Source organism: Neolamprologus multifasciatus, chromosome 7 (genome assembly GCF_963576455.1).
Source record: "Neolamprologus multifasciatus chromosome 7, fNeoMul1.2, whole genome shotgun sequence".
In the NCBI taxonomy this organism is placed as follows: domain Eukaryota; kingdom Metazoa; phylum Chordata; class Actinopteri; order Cichliformes; family Cichlidae; genus Neolamprologus; species Neolamprologus multifasciatus.
Genome location: NC_140445.1, coordinates 45502029 through 45518169, shown reverse-complemented (window position 1 = coordinate 45518169; position 16141 = coordinate 45502029). Strand labels below are relative to the sequence as shown.

The 16141-nt window shown below is 38.2% G+C and overlaps 1 protein-coding gene across 5 annotated transcripts in view; it reads left to right on the top strand.

Annotated features, from left to right (window-relative positions):
- The window catches only part of LOC146515082 (pleckstrin homology domain-containing family A member 7-like), a 132969-nt gene that overhangs the window by 54900 nt on the left and 61928 nt on the right, over nucleotides 1–16141 (top strand). For all 5 annotated transcript variants that reach the window (XM_085164938.1, XM_085164937.1, XM_085164936.1 and 2 more), the window contains exon 4: nucleotides 7112–7189. In XM_085164938.1, coding sequence (XP_085021064.1) covers nucleotides 7112–7189 — 78 coding nt within the window. The remainder of the gene's footprint in view (nucleotides 1–7111; nucleotides 7190–16141) is intronic.

Genomic DNA, 16141 nt, shown 5'->3' with positions numbered 1-16141 from the left:
GGCTTATTGATGATGCTGACAAATTTGATTACAGTTTCGTCAACAAAAAGAAATGCTGAAGCGTGTTAGGGTTTGAACTTGAGTAAATCATTGCTCAAGTAAATTTAGCACATCTCTTGAGACTCTTGAAGCTTTTTTCACATGGTTGCATCTTGCATAAGCAATAGTTATGTTTTACAGACTGGTTTTGAATTAATAATGTGTCTTTTGACTGGTAATTGTGGCCAGATTCAAAGTAGTCACATACCTGAGAGAAAAACTTGTATTGTTCAATTAATAATCATTTATCAATATTCAGTAACTAATATAATTTTTCAGCCAGTCTTGGCCTAATGTCCAAATAGGAGTAAATGTCAAGAAAAAAAATGATTTGACTACAAAGACATCGACACAGTTTCACACACTCAGAGAGTATCACTTAGATACGTTTGGCAGGAAGACACAGAGGAATGAGTCAATATAAACTTTGATTTAACTTAAAAAGCTGTGAGAAAATATAATTTGTGATTATTACACCTGATTTGTGGAATGTTTTTCCTTTAACTATAAAATCTATAAAAGCTCAAAATAGCTGTTTGTGTCTGTTACATTTATAAAGAATCCTTCTTACTTCAGCAGTAGTAATGTGAGTGTTTTATGATACATTCTCCATAAACTACTAAAATAATAATTTGTCGTATGTTTTTATAATTAACTGCTTAATTTCAGCACTACTTGTTATCCGTGCTGGAGAAAAGTGGAGCGGAAAAGTGGTTGGAAATCCTGTGACACCCAAGTCATATGATATAGCAGGTGCGAAGTGTGCAGTCTCTCACTGAGGGGCATCATGTTTGTACTGTGTAATGGTGTGTTTGCATGAGAACTGTATTGTGCAAGTGCTGTAATGGACAGTCGAGTGTTTATGTAACCCTGGAGGTTTACCACCCGTCCTTCATAAATGCCACGTGGTCAGCGACTGGGGCAGAAAAGTCACAGAGGCACTGAGTGTGTCAGCTGACAGCAGCTCAATGGGCAAGAATGTCTCGTAAGAAAAAAGGTTGTTTAATTCCCTAAAGCCTCACTTGGCTTGAACTGAGAAGCAAAATGTGCTTGAGCTGCAGTGGAGCTGTTCTGATAAATGAAAATCAATAAAGGCATAAATAGATAAATAAATCACAAAATTAAGGAAAAGAAAAGTGGTCTTTGAATTTGTGCCTTTTCTCTGATGACAAAGAAAAGAGCCATTTTCTCTGAACAGCTTCTTTGGGTTTCTGTATTTGGTCAAAAATTACATTGCACAGACCCATTAGTGTTTTTTTTTATCTTGCTTTAGATGTGTCAGCCTGATGTCACAAAACCCCAAATTAATGTCTGACAGTGATGACTGTAGTGTAGGGAGATATTTCAGCAGTTATTGGACACTTTGTCTCAATTATGACTGGAATACGATGAGCTGTTTTTTAAAGGCATAACTCTAGCTCTGTTTTGTCAACAGAAATTGTGTTCTGACTTTAAAATGTGCATCTCAGAAGGTACAAAAGAGTAATGAAGTTAATGGTTTGACTGAGACATATGTTCCCTCCAATGCTCAAAAGTTTCCCCAAACAAAAACTGTCTCAAAATGTATATACAGTATTTCTATTTTTTATACATCTAAGTCTAATGGTGAGAGAAAGACCTTGTATTTATAGAGTATATGTCATCCTGTTGCAGATAGTCTGAGGAAGTCTTTAACACTATCATAGTTAAATGTATTAAATCTGACATCTTGCGGGTGAATGGCACACCTTATATGGAAAGTTACAGGGGCACTGTGAGCATTAATTGAGCTATTTTCATCTGTGGGTGTTGAGCTTTTTTAAGAGGTAGCTCTTTAATGATATGGTTGTTACATAAGACACTCATGGCTGGAGAGCTGCTATAGCAGGAGAAGGTGAGATTGTGCGTCCTTAGTTTGTTAATGTAGATAAAAGTTTATGGGACAACAGAAAATGTCTGTGTGCTTTTATCAGTTGAATATTATTAGTAAAGGTTTATGGTATGCTTTTAGTGGATGCCGGGTTTTAAAGCAAAATAATGGGAGATCTAACAAAAATGAAGAACTCTGGATCTCGCAAAAGTTGAATTCCAACAATGGCGGCAGCTACTTAGCTGTAATATTACTCTTTCTGGGTCACAAAATAAACTTTTAAGATATTTTGAGGCGTGAATGTAGTTGTGTAAACGTCAAATATCTGCTTGGTTTACAAGACATCACATATTTGCAAAAGTGCTGCGACATTTTCAGAGATCTGACACCCACCATCTCGAAGTTAACGGGAGGCATCGTGCCTCGACCTCCCGGTCGGCTTCGAGCTGGCGGCCTCCGAAGAATGTGGCTAAAACTTTTGCGAGATCTCGCAAAACAAAAAAGGCCGTCTTAATTTTTTTTTCTCCCGTGTCCCTTGCGGTGCTCCGTACAAAAGAGTAGAGTGAGGGGGTTGTTATCACTTAATGCCAGTGCTGGCTGTTTAGCTTTGTTTGCAGTGTGCATCCATATTAGGTATGATGGATAGATGGTGTTAAACTGAGCTATGCATAACTTTTAAACCGTGAATTATAGAAATAGTAACCCTAGCTCCCCCTGTTGAGAATAAGGAAACTGGTTCTAGAGGCCCAAAATGTTATTCCTATCTGTTTTGTATTACTTCTGCCAGTAATAAAGTTCTGGCAGTAATAAAGAGATCTTGCTTATATAAGGAACTGAAGTTTGAAGCACCTCCCTGCTAGCTTTATTTTTTGAGTTCTGGAGGCTATTGCTTAGCATTGATGAGTCACAGATGCTAGCTAATGATGGCTAATGTAGTAAACAAAACTGTTAGCTGTCACTTAGGATTGGGATTTAACAAAATTGACCATTTACTACTAGAGTATCGATACTTATCTATAGCAAACAACTATAACACTAAGTACTATTTTTAATCTGTGAGGGTCACCAAACATTAAAAAATAGACTTATAGGCCTCAGTTCGCATTAATTTCTCACGGATTTCCTGCTGACCATTGCTCCCACCGACACCCATACGAGAAGCTTCTCCTGAAGGGAAAACTGAAGCAGCTGCACGGACAAAACAAACTACACCTCACACGGGCTGCCTCAGAAATCTCATCTGTAGCTCCCATTAGATCTACATTAGATCTAATCATCTTTTCTGAAATGAGTGCTACGCGTTTTTAGTGACAGAAGCAACAGAATACTACAAATACCTTTCACCTGCAGATATCAAACAGGCATAAAAATAAGCTTTGTACTTGTCAATAAATCTGCTGCACTCGTGTCCTGTAAGCTTCGATTGTTGATGCTCAAAAGGCATATTTCTTAATTGTAGCCTTTATGTTTAAAAACTCAGGTCTCTGCCAGGTCTCTCTTGGAAATTAGATTTTTAATCTCAATGACATTTTTTTACCTGGAAAAATAAAGAACTAATAATAATAATAATAAAACGGCTGTGTTAAGATCTCAAATTTTTAATGTCAAATTGGTGTCTGTAAGACAACCACAACTCTATATGATATTAACTATTTACATTTCATGCCATTTTTGTGATATTTTGTAATTTAGGTCTACTAAAGCTCCCCATGACAAACATTGCAATGAGTGAAAGAGGAAAGGAAATACACAAAATACACTTAGCAGCAAAAGAACCCAGAGATGTCAGGTGCATTGCGAAAATGTCTTTCATTTTCAGTGTGAAAGGACATTATTAAAAGCTTGCTATAAAAAACTGTTAGCACTGGATTCAACATTTTTCGTTTACAGCTCAGGGCATCATTGCCTACGTTTTTCTGAAGTGACACTATCACACCTATTATATCTTGTACTATTTTGAACCTCGCTGCTGAATGAAATCACCGCTGCTGATAAACAGCCTCCAGGACACTTACACGCTGTTCTTCCTCATATTCTGTGAATAGTCCGATATGGCTTTATCAATTTTCCCTGGAGAACTGCTCCGAATCAGCTCGACCAAATCAGCTCCGAAGTAAACAAGCCTTTGTTTGTATGTGTGCAATCAATATATATAATCAAATTTACTTATCCATCCACTGAAAGGATTTGAGGTGACTGTGACCTCAGCATTCAAAAACACCTCTTGACCTTTTAATGGTGAGCTAAAACAAGAGTGTTAATAGATTTAGCACGCTGCATTTAATTTCATAAGATTGCTTTGAATTCTGCATGTACCTATTAGGTTTTGCACTTTTGTGTTAATGATATATAGTCCTACACCTCTCATCACTGCAAATAAAATCATTTTGTAAATCATGCATTTATAGTTTGGCAAATGTAAATTACTGAAATGCACTGCTTGTACATAATGCTTTAAACCATTAATGGTGTTAATGGTATATTTATCCCGTTAGCCCCGTTATTCTTGCAGCCATTATACAACAGATTTTTGTGAAATCCATTTACACAATTTGTCACAGCTCATGCATTTTCATACCTTTTCAGAAATTACCACCATGACCAAATCATGTTGACAGTTTTGTTTCATTATGATTTCTGAAAACAAAAACAACGGATCTACTTCCTGCAGCCTGCAAAACACTGTCACTAGTGTCCCTCGGTAAACTCGGATGACACTCTGTTGTCAAATTTTTTGCCTGGAGAGAGTTTCAGGCATAACTTACACACTCACAGGCCTGTCAGAACAGTCTGTTTCTCTGTTCTCACCACAGCTGATCGATTAGCATTCCTTGCTGATTAGACAATTATTAATTCAGAGCTTCTCCCTGCAACACAGTAGACAAAAAAAGGATCCTAGTTATGGTAAAACTATGGTCATAGTTCCCTATCTATCTGCTATCTAGAGCACTGTCCCATCTTTTTGTCCCGTGGATGCATTTGTGTGGCACGATGACTAACCCCATCTTTGGATTAGGAGTAAAAGGTCTTTATGTTTTTAGCATATTAGTATGGATTTACTCTGTAGGTATTTTTTGTGGCCATGTGCATGTGTAAATGCTAGCATGGTCCTCTGTAGGCCACTGTAGAATGTAATTAATTGTGTTGAGGTGCTGTTCTCATTGAACTACATGCTATTGTTTTACACACAAGGCCAAATTCCACGACACTATAGCAGACACAAAACTTAATCTTACCAGTTATGACTAGGTAGTGTATTTAATTCATTTGATTTGTGAAAGTATTTTTCAAACAGTACCTGTGCGTGGTGAAAAATGACTGCAATAACAGCATAAGCTGTTACCTTACTTTTGGGAAACTTGGATCATTCTGTTAGTCTGAGTTAGAGTTTGAATAACTTTTCCTATTTTTTTTATGTCTTTTCAATTTTTCATTTCTGCAGAAAACAACAACAACAACAACATCATGGCCAAATTTTTAAGCAGTGTGAGTGAGAGCTGGCTGTAAAAAAACAAAATCAAAATAAACCAAAAAAACAACACCTTGGATGTGTATCTTTTTTTTTAGCAATAGTAGATGCAGTGGTGGAAGTAATTCACATGACATAAAGGGAAACTGTAACAGCAGTCAATAGCCAAGGTGAGCAGAAGGGAAGCTGCTGCATTCAGATGTGACAACTTTCTTTGTGTTAGTCTTGTATGTGTTTTTCTGTGAGTCGATAATGACATTGTAGGTCCCTGTTAGGGAGCATGCTGCTGCCATGTCATCTATTCCCCTGGGAAGCCTTATACTCCCGTAGGATTTGATCTTCCACTACATCAAGCAGGAGTCTTTACAGCATGAGTTACTGGAGCTGCTGTGGAATGGAAAACTGTGCCATGATCCACTGATTGTATTTGGAGAAGACCTTTGTACTTTACTCTGTCAGCTCCTTGATTGTTGTTTGATTTTGAAAATTGGACTTTTGATTACAACACTGCAACTTTTAACTTCTCTCACTGAGCTGTTCCTTTTCTTTCTTGTTTTATTTTTAATAAATGTCATTTTATTAGCAGTATGGTGGTTAGCACTTTTGCCTCACAGCAAGAAGGTCCTGAGTTCAACTCCACCATCTGTGTAGAGTTTGCATGTTCTCCCTAGGTACTCCGACTTCCTCCCACAGTCTAAAGACATGCAGTTAGTGGGGTTATGTTAATTGGTAAATCTAAATTGCCCATAGGTGTAAATGTGAGTGTGGTTGTCTATCTCTCTGTGTTAGCCCTGTGACAGACTGGTGACCTGTACAGGGTGTACCCCAACTCTCGCCCTATGGTAGCTGGAATAGGATTGGTTTCCCTGTCAAGCTTTTATAGCAGCATCTTTTGCAACATTCAGCATGGGTGCACATAATATCTAAAGTTCTTGTTATAGAATTTCTAAAAAGTCTGATTTTCCTATTGTGTAAGATGACAGGGTATCTGCCATGACAACTTTTCCAAATAAAGCATAAGGATCATCAAAAATACAAATAGAGGGCTGTGCCTTATGATTATGTAATTATTAATTATTAATTTAATTATTAATAAATCTTCCCTTTTTTCCAATTTATGAGGCATGAAACATTAAACTGATTATTCATTTGTTGCAATAGTTCCTGTGATTTATTTTCTATCAGCTTACAAATTGATTAGTCATTGTGGGTCTAAATATATGTAGAGTAAGGCTTTCTGTCAGTGTTTTCTCAATGCAAAAAACATTCTGAAAAAGTGCCATCACACACATGTACGCACACAAACTCGCACAGGCTTTGATCGTCATGCCATCCTGTGTTGTTTACATAGTCGAATGCTTTTACCCTCTAGCTGAGGGTTAGAAAGACTGAGTCTATAACTGATGGAGGCCCATGCCTGCCTGCACTTTTTGACATTTGTGCTGAGCCCAACACTTTACTCCACACAGGCTGTACAGGATGGTTGGGTGGGGTGAGTGGGTGGGGATGGGTCCTGCATTCACCCGTCACATTCTACACTGAGCTGGGAAAGTCAGAGACGAACGCCTGTCAGGGTGGAGATGTTGGACAGAGCTGTTAAGTGTACTCCTCCGAGGAATTTTCGGCTTGTGTGGAAATTGTAAACAAAGTAGGGTGAAAATCCAGGATAATGCACTAACACGGTTTGTATTGCAGCCAAAGTTGCTAATTTTGTCTCCTCTCTCGTTTTCTCTCTTGTCCTTCTGTCACTTCAGTCACAACCAGAGGACCACCACATTTCGACATCCTGTGACTGGACAGATTTCCCCAGAGAACATGGATTTTATCCTGCAGTGAGTAACTAATGCGTGCATTCACACACGCAACACACACACACACACACACACGTAAAATATATAAGTAATAATGGTTTAACTTATACTTTTACTTGACCATTTACTTAGGTCCATAAACATTTGGATAGAGACTTTCTTTTTCTAATTTTGGTTCTGTACATCACCATAATGAATTGTAAATGAAACAACTCAGATGCCGTCAAAGTGCAGACTTTTAGTTTTAATTCAGTGAGCTGAACAAAAAGATTGCCTAAAATGTGAGGAACTAAAGCATTTTTTTCACAATCCCTTCATTTCAGGCGCTCAAAGGCAATTGGACAAATTAAGTATCTGAAAATAAACTGTTAATTTCTAATACTTGGTTGTAAACCCTTTGCTGGCAATGACTGAAGTCTTGCCCTCATGGATGTCACCAGATGCTGGGTTTCCTCCTTTTCAATGCTCTGCCAGCCTCTGCAACAGCTTTCAGTTGCTGTCTGTTTGTGGGCTTTTCTGTCCAAAGTTAAGGCTTCACCAAGTGAAATTCATGCTCAATTGGGTTAAGATCAGGTGACTGACTTGGCCATTCAAGAGTATTCCACTTCTTTGCTTTAGTAAACTCCCGGGTTCCTTTGGCTATATGTTTTGGGTCATTGTCCATCTGTATTATGAAACGCCACGCAATCAGTTTGACTGCATTTAGCTGAATTTGAGCAGACAGTATGTCTCCGTACACCTCAGAATCCATCCAGCTGCTTTCGTCCACTTGTTGTGGAGGTGTTTCTCTTCACCATGGAAATAATTCTGTGATCATCCACCACTGTGGTCTTCGGTGGACGTGGACGAGTTCATCAGTGCTTTCTTTCTTTCTCGGGATGTACCAAACTGTAACTTTAGTTTCTATTAGAGTGTTTCTTCCTGACAGTGACTTTGGAAGCATCTTGGAGACATGAATTGTATAAAAGTTAAGTTGGATATGCTTTCTTCTGAAGTGGGTAGATGACTAAATCTACTGCTATGAACTTCTTTTATTTTGCCAGGACACCTTTTAAACAAAGGAATGAAAGTGTTAGTGGACTTGCCAAGGACAAGCAATTTTACTGAAGTGTTCCCACTATCTGTACAATAGCAAGAATGAGTAAAATATTTCTTTCATCCTGTGTGAACCAGTTGATTTGGCGGGTGCAGATGTATATTCTTTTAGCTCCAACTGTTTTCCTTGCTGAATGTTAGATGAGCCTTTGAATATTAACTCAACCAGCACAAAAACTGTAGGCAGGGAGAGATGGATAACCCGGGTGAACCCAAAGATTTAAAAAAAAAAAATTGACTTGACAGATGCTGATCTGGAATCCATAAGCGAGTTGTAAGAGTTGTATTGATCTTATTGATCTCTTTGCTAAAAGTCAATAAGCATATTTCTTAAAATACTAAATATAAATTTATATACAAACTCAACAGTGTTTCTCTTTGAAGTTTCCTGGATTCTACAGTTCAACCCGTGTGTGATATAAAAGGGAAAATACAGTTTGTATTTTTTATTCAGAATATCTTTCACAGTTCTGATACCACAGGTAGCAATTTTACATGTTTTTATATTTAAGTATCAAATTAAATACACAGATATCACAGTATACATGATCAATTATCTGCTTTTAGGACATTAATGTATTGCTTTAGGTCTGTCAGTGGGTTTTCAGGTATGTCACTGGTGAACTGTCAGGGGCTGTTGATTACCATCAGTTCTCTAGATATCTAAACAGTGCTATTTGTAACCATGTTTCATAACATCATGAGCATTTCCCACAAATGACAGAGAAAAAGGTCAGCAAGTACAAGTAATATAGTCCCCAGCATTCCCGCAACCATCAAAACGTAAGAGAAGACACTTATTTTGTAAAACTGATGATAAAACTGATTTAAAATGATATACTGCATAGATAAAGCTAGGCTATGGTGCACAAAAGAGAAATAAGATTTGGTGGAACTTGGAATTTGAAATGCCAAATATGTGCTAATATGTGTGCAATGAGGAGGGAGAGCCCAGTTTGATAGTTTTGTTCGCTGGGCTGTTTTTACCCTCTCGAGCCTGTTGCACTGCTCTGGCTGCCCTGTTGAACGTTATGCTTTTGGGTCAGTGCTGAGCGAGATGGATCATGTCATGACAAACTTGAGATGAGCACAGCAACTACAGCTACCATAGCAGTACCCTGATTTCAATTTCAGGTTAAACATCCAAATATTAGATTATTACATCCCTGAATGCTTTCAGACTTTAAAAGCTCTGATTTGTGTGGGTCTCCCCGAAATAAAGAAGTTGCAGTGCCTACTCAAAACTGTTAAGGAGACATTTTGCATTGCACTCTAATGGCTTTTGTTTGGGGGCAGGACTCCCTGCCAATGAGTGAACCTGACACCAGACTTTCACCACAGAGCAGGGAAACTCTGGTCTCTGTTACAAGAGACTAGATTTTCTTTTCCACAGCACAATTTGTACTGTATAGCTCAACAGGATAAGTGAACTTAGGACCACATCGTGGTTCACCTTTCTCAGACCAGCTACATCATGGATTTATCTGTAAATAATCTGTAAATAAATATCGCTGGAATTTAATTATATTCTGCAGCCTATAGATAGTTTGTATTTTTTTTAAAGATTTAATTATTTTTGCAGTAAAATAAACATTTTCAAGTCCCAAATAATTAATAACAATATAATGCCACATCATTGATCCATCATACCAATCAAGGTGTTATTTGTGCATTTTAGGTGCTCTATAAGTGAAACGTCATGAACCTCCATCGAGGGTATGGACACAGACAGTAACAGTATGTAAGGATGTGTCCCAAAAGTGTGTTTAAGAGCGTGAAAATGGTTTATAGGAGTGTGGGGCGGGTTTTTATGGCTTAAAATATATAAACACTGTTTTTCTAATTTTTGCTATGTAACGTTGCACTGTCCACTTTCTGCTGTAATAAAACAAATTTCCCATGTGTGGGACTAATAAAGGTTATCATATCTTATCTTAACATAATAAAATAAACATATGGTTTCTACTTAGCGGATTTTCACCTCTCGGGAATATGTCTGTGAAGGTTTTCAGTAGTCTAAGGAGCTTGGAAAGAAAAGCATCTGGACTTCTTTAAGTTGCCTGAAAATGTTTCACCTCTCATCTGAGAAGCTTATTCCGTTCAGTTCAGAACTGAACCACCTCTCAGGAACATAACCCCTGTGTTTTTTTTCCTTCCCTGTGTGAAAAATAATTCCACATCTTGATTGTGGCACTTTTCTATAAACCAGTTTGGTTTGGGTGGGATATAAATCAAAATGTAGCCACAATGTCTGACAGTTTCCTGTGTTTTCAGTTATTTATTTTGTCATTGTTTTATTGAATGGTGTGGCCGGTTCTGTATCTTCCTATCTTTCCTCTGTCCACCTGCACACACCCTCAGGAGATAAAGTTGAACATCAGCTTACAGAGCACAAACATCAATACTAATAGGTTTTATGTCGGTTGAACTTTGATTTTCATAGGACTAGGAGGGTAGGTGGGGTCAGAACAAGAGGGCATGACTCATGTCCAAAGGTCTTCATACCAATCTCAGCAGACATTGTCAGACTATTGGCTTTATTACTTGCTCACACCACCCATCCATTTGTTTACTTACTTAACCTTTTAAAACTAATCTCTTTCTGAAAAGTCAGCCCATTTCTGATGGGTTTTATATGAAGCCCCTAAAGAGGCAGCCACACAGGAAGGGACTAGCACTGAAATGGCAAATAGAGAATGCAGAAAGTTACTGACATTTAACAATTTCAAGTGATGATGGGAGAAAATAATCACTGTGAAGTGTGTGTGTGAGTTTAACTTTTCTCAGCTTCTAGGCAAGTAGTTAAAGTAACTACCAATGAGAGTGAAGCATATTGTTGATTTACATATGACGGGGTGGTAACCACGTTATTAGCAACATTCTAATAAGCAGTCCTTTTTAATCCATCGTGTAAGTCAGGGATTTTAAAGTTAGCTTTGTTGTGACCATTGAGTAACTTAAATGAAACAAATTCCAAAAAGTTAAACTATATAAAAGTATTTAATCCTTTATCCTACATACATTCATTCCCTCGGCGTACAGAATCTAATTAATATAACAGTGTTAAAAATATTGATGCATTTTCTGATAGCGAGTGGAATGGAGACCAGGGGTTCCATTACCTTGTTGGCACTGTTAATGATTAATTGATGGATTGGGAATTTAAAATAGTATAATAAAGAAAAACACATTAGTTCTTATGAATTCTTTATTAGGTTCATTTGACATATGATTAAAATGGCAGCTTGTAAAAGTGAAGAGACAGGGGGACTGCCATCCTACCTGTGTCAGAGAAGAGCCAAAGTTAGAGCTGCTTGTGAAATGAGAACTTATAAAGGTACTCACCTGTCCTGGTTGCTTCTTGCAGGATGTGGAGCAAAAGAGTGAAAGCGGCTCAATCACCTGCTTAAGAGCTCCTGGAGCAGACCAGTGTGCCAGGTTAGGGAGTATGGTTAAAGAGGGTTTTAATTTAGATAGTAATGGATGAAGCTTATGTTATTGGTTTGTTTATAGTACGTGTTGGAAATATGTATATGTTTGTGATGTGCTTTAATGTTATTGTATGTTTGTTTGTGTGGAGGGTTATGTTTTCATGTTGATTAGGTAACCCCCATACTTGGGTTATTCCGGATGCTCACCTGAAAAGGTAGAGTATAAAAGGAAGCCATTGTGTTTAGTTGGAGTGAGTGTTTTTGTGCTGTTAACATGTGCCTTCTTTAATAAAGTGCCAATCCATGGATGTATTTTATAGGGGTGCAACGATACTCGTATCGATATTGAACCGTTCGATACAGTGCTTTCGGTTCCGTACGCATATGTATCGAACAATACAACATTTTTAATTTATTTTATCAACTTTCCTTCTGACGATGCTGTCTGTGTTGAGCGCTCAGTGGATCTGCGCTCGACAGTGCAGCCTAGGCGGAGTAGCTAGGCAGAAGCTAAGCTCTCTTTGCAACATGGCAAATTGAACCTCCCCCACCCTCATTCAGATCTGGCGTTTGGAACTATTTTGGTTTTCATGTGACGTATGACCCTGAAGGTAAGCGCGCCATGGACTAAAGTAAAACAGTATGTTGGATGTGCCAGCAATGCTCAATTGCATTGGTGGGAACTAGTGTGTTAGAACAGTTAGCTCGTTAACTGCATGGGCAATCCGTGGTAGCTCGTTAACGGAGATTTGCCGTGTTGTGGCGTTAACTTCATTTCAGATTAAAGCTGACAGCACTAGTGGGAACACAACGAATATGACTGCACATTTACACCGACATCATCCTAGTGCAAAGACAAGTGGAAGCAGACAAAAACAACAAGCAGCATGCTACAAACTTTACCCAAGTCATTTAGACAGCCGTTAACACATGATTCTCCTTATGGGGACCTGATATGTTTAATATGCTGCTGAGATTATAGCCCAGAAGAAGCGTATAGTATAGCTTTTATTTTGGAAAGAGCCATTTCTCTGTAATAAACTCTTTTCCAAAGATGAGTGATTCCTCAATCAGATACAGGGCTCGCAAAATCTCTAGCCCAGCTAGTGTTGCACTACCAAAATCTATCTCTGCCCTGCCCGTCGGCCTATCGTAGGAAGGAAAAATATATGTCAATGCTTTTGCATTCTTTTGGAAATGTAGCTGGGTAATTATGTCATTGGCATCGGTGAGCCACTGTCAATATGTGACATATTGAAATTGCGTTTGAATTTGCGCTTGTTTTTTGCTTTCACTTTGCAATCGAGCGAACTGTGTATAGAGAGCGACAGCACTGATTGGTGAGTGATGATAATTTGCGCACCAATTCCTCTGACATCGTCTTATCAATCGTTAGCTTACTATGCAAACATGACAAGTGAAATCTCCTGCAGCTTAAACATGTGAGAGGTTGATCGCGCAGAGAATCGCTGAGCGTTGTGTGAGTGCGTGTGTAAAAGCAGCAGGATATATATTTTAGTTCTGCTGAGCCAAATAAGACAGGTCAGGGTGAAGAAGTGACAGCCAAAGAAAAGCTTGCCACAAAATGGAAAAGTTATGACAAATCAGACTATAAGGCAAAAAGAAAGTGCAGCTTTATGGTTTAATGGACAAAAGAATTCCTGTGGCTGCAATATGACGAGCTAAATAACCAGGGCTGCACATAAGTGGTCCGCAGGTGCGCATTCGCTGTCAAAATAAAAAACGCGCACAAGATAAGAAGTTGCAATGCCTGTTTGCGTCCATAAGATTTTCAGGAGGAGGACAGACATTTGTTTAGAACTCTTAAAGATGTCGAAGAAGCAAGCTCCTTTAAGCAATTACTTTGGTGTTCCTCCACCTCCAAAGAAATGTCAGAAGGAGTCCGAAACACAAAAGAAGCATGTATTCTCGGAAAAGTGGTTGCAGGAGGTGAGCTGGCTTCAAACAAATGATGAACGCACAGAGATTTGGTGCAGAATGTGCCGTGAAAATTTAATAAATTACAAATTAAACAGCATGAACATTTTTTTTAATATCGAACCGTGACACCAAAGTATCGAACCGAACCGTGAATTTTGTGTATCGTTGCACCCCTAGTATTTTACTCCAGTCTCGCGTCATATTATTGGACAGAACCTATGACCGCAGGCCAAAACTGACAGCGAGTAACATCTCAGTCAAAACTTTAAAATTCACATACACTGTATCCTCCCAGCGGTGTCATTTACTGCGGTGCAGTTTTGCTTCCTGGTATTTAAGCAATATATGTAATCCTTTAATTAGTATCTCTGGGTGTGTGGTGAATGGAATTGTGTGGCTCACCTATCTTGCTATAGTGTTTTGTATATGTAATTTGCTCTCGGGCACTATGGATATTAATGCACCTTAGACTGAATATGCATGTTTTTGCTGATTAGTATGTGTGGGCATGTACACACATCATGACAACTTATGAGTTATGGGTCTTGTTGTTGGTGAACATCAAAGCTGAAATCTGGTTCGTCAACAAAATCTCTGTAATTATGAAGTGCCTTTATATACCAGATGGCATATCCAAGACAAAATGAAGAATTAAGAATAAAGCTGGAAGAGAATTTTGTGTGATTTTAAGTTAAAAACTCACAGCACAAGAGGGGGGATCATAAACCTCGGACTTTCTTTGGGTGGGGGGTGTAAGGGACCTAAGATCAGTGCTTTGTATACTTTGGGTTTTTTTATCAAAAGCTGAATTCTTTACACAGTCTGGAAATTCAGCTGACAGACAGTTAAAAGGTAATATTTCTAACGTGACTAAATTAAACCCCGCTACAAATCTCTTCACAAAACATCCATCATCATTTAGACAAGTACAGTCAGTGTTTTTCAAATTTCATACACTGGTTAACAGATTACCACCACTATTTGGTTTTTTTTTTTTTTTTTGCAAATTCTTTTTGCATAGGCGGATTTTTGTTTTTGTAACATTAATATGTCAATAATACTAAAATAGTGTTGATTCTAAAACCAAGATGTTAAGTTGAATTAGTTAAACATCGTCTCATGAAATACTTTACCTTTTTCTGCACACAAAAACCCTATTAAGGTACCTTCGCTACTGTTTGATTGGATTAATAGAAAATCTACCTATTGGTTATTGGTTGCATTTTCGTTGAATCTTTTATTAGGTTTAATTCTTCCTAAATACATCAGAGCCAAATCCAGTCACCAATTTGGTGAAGAACAATTAATAGAGATTTTGTGGCAGCTAATCTAATGAGAGAACACATTAAAATGTAATCAAGTTTTAGGGCACAAGCGCAATTTCTATCAGCCTATTTTCTTTCCATTTTTTTTCCCTTTCTGCCATCATCTCATTGGTTTCAATTTCCTGTTTCCTCTATTCCTGTGTCCCACCCAATCAATGTTTCTGTTATTTCACTTTCCGTTGTTCCCCATACATCCTGTCATAGCTTTTTGCTGAGAACTCCAGCTTCCTACTCGTTGGAGAGTCTGATTTACCTGGCTGCTAGAGAAGCAATATTGGTATGAGCAGTACTTCCTTTTAGCACTGAAAGTGAAGTGAAGATTGCTTTTTGTTTTGCGTGGGCAAGAAGTGCTTTTCTGCCAGCCTGACTTGTCTGGCATGGACCACACTGCAAGGCACACTATAGCTCCATTCACCGGTCCTTCCACTTGTCACTGTGGCTCCCTTCGCCATGTGATTTGCTTTCTCTTTGCACCACTTGCCCCATCTGTCTTGCTCACTTGTCTTTTCCTGTCCCTCCCATGCTACCCAACCCATTCCTATGCATCATCTCTCTCTCCTCTTCTCTTTCCTCCATACGTCCCAAATGATGAAGGACCTAGTTCCATATTTCCTCACCATGTTCTGGTGGATCTGTCTTATTAGCAGCTGTGTAGGCGTGAAGCAGGTCTGTACAAACCACTATGATAATGTGTCAGTCCAACCCACACACATTTTACCAATATGTGTGTGTGTATATGTGTCACTATGAAAACAGTAATTTTTCTACAAGGTTTTAAAGAGGGAGGCAGTAGAAATTAAATCTGTTTAGCTGCTAAACAGGAAATGCTTCATAGTTCGGTGTAATCAGTGTATTAAAACAGCGAAGGAGGTTATTTGTTGTGCTTATTTAGGGCACAGCTGAGCAGCATCGATTGCCATCTTCATAATGGCTGTAAAGAAGAACCTTGAGGGTAATGTATTGAAGCATTCAAAGACCAATTAAACCTTAGTTAACTGAAGTCAATTCCAGAAAGGACAATAAAATAAAAGCAACTCATAAAGCAATTTATATCATGAAATTGTCCCTTTATTATTGTTGTTATTGTTTTTTGTTTGCATTCACATACATATTGTATTCGGAAATTTTAAACTAAGATATTCTTCAAATAGTCGTGGAGCAGATTTTAAACTTGTAAAATT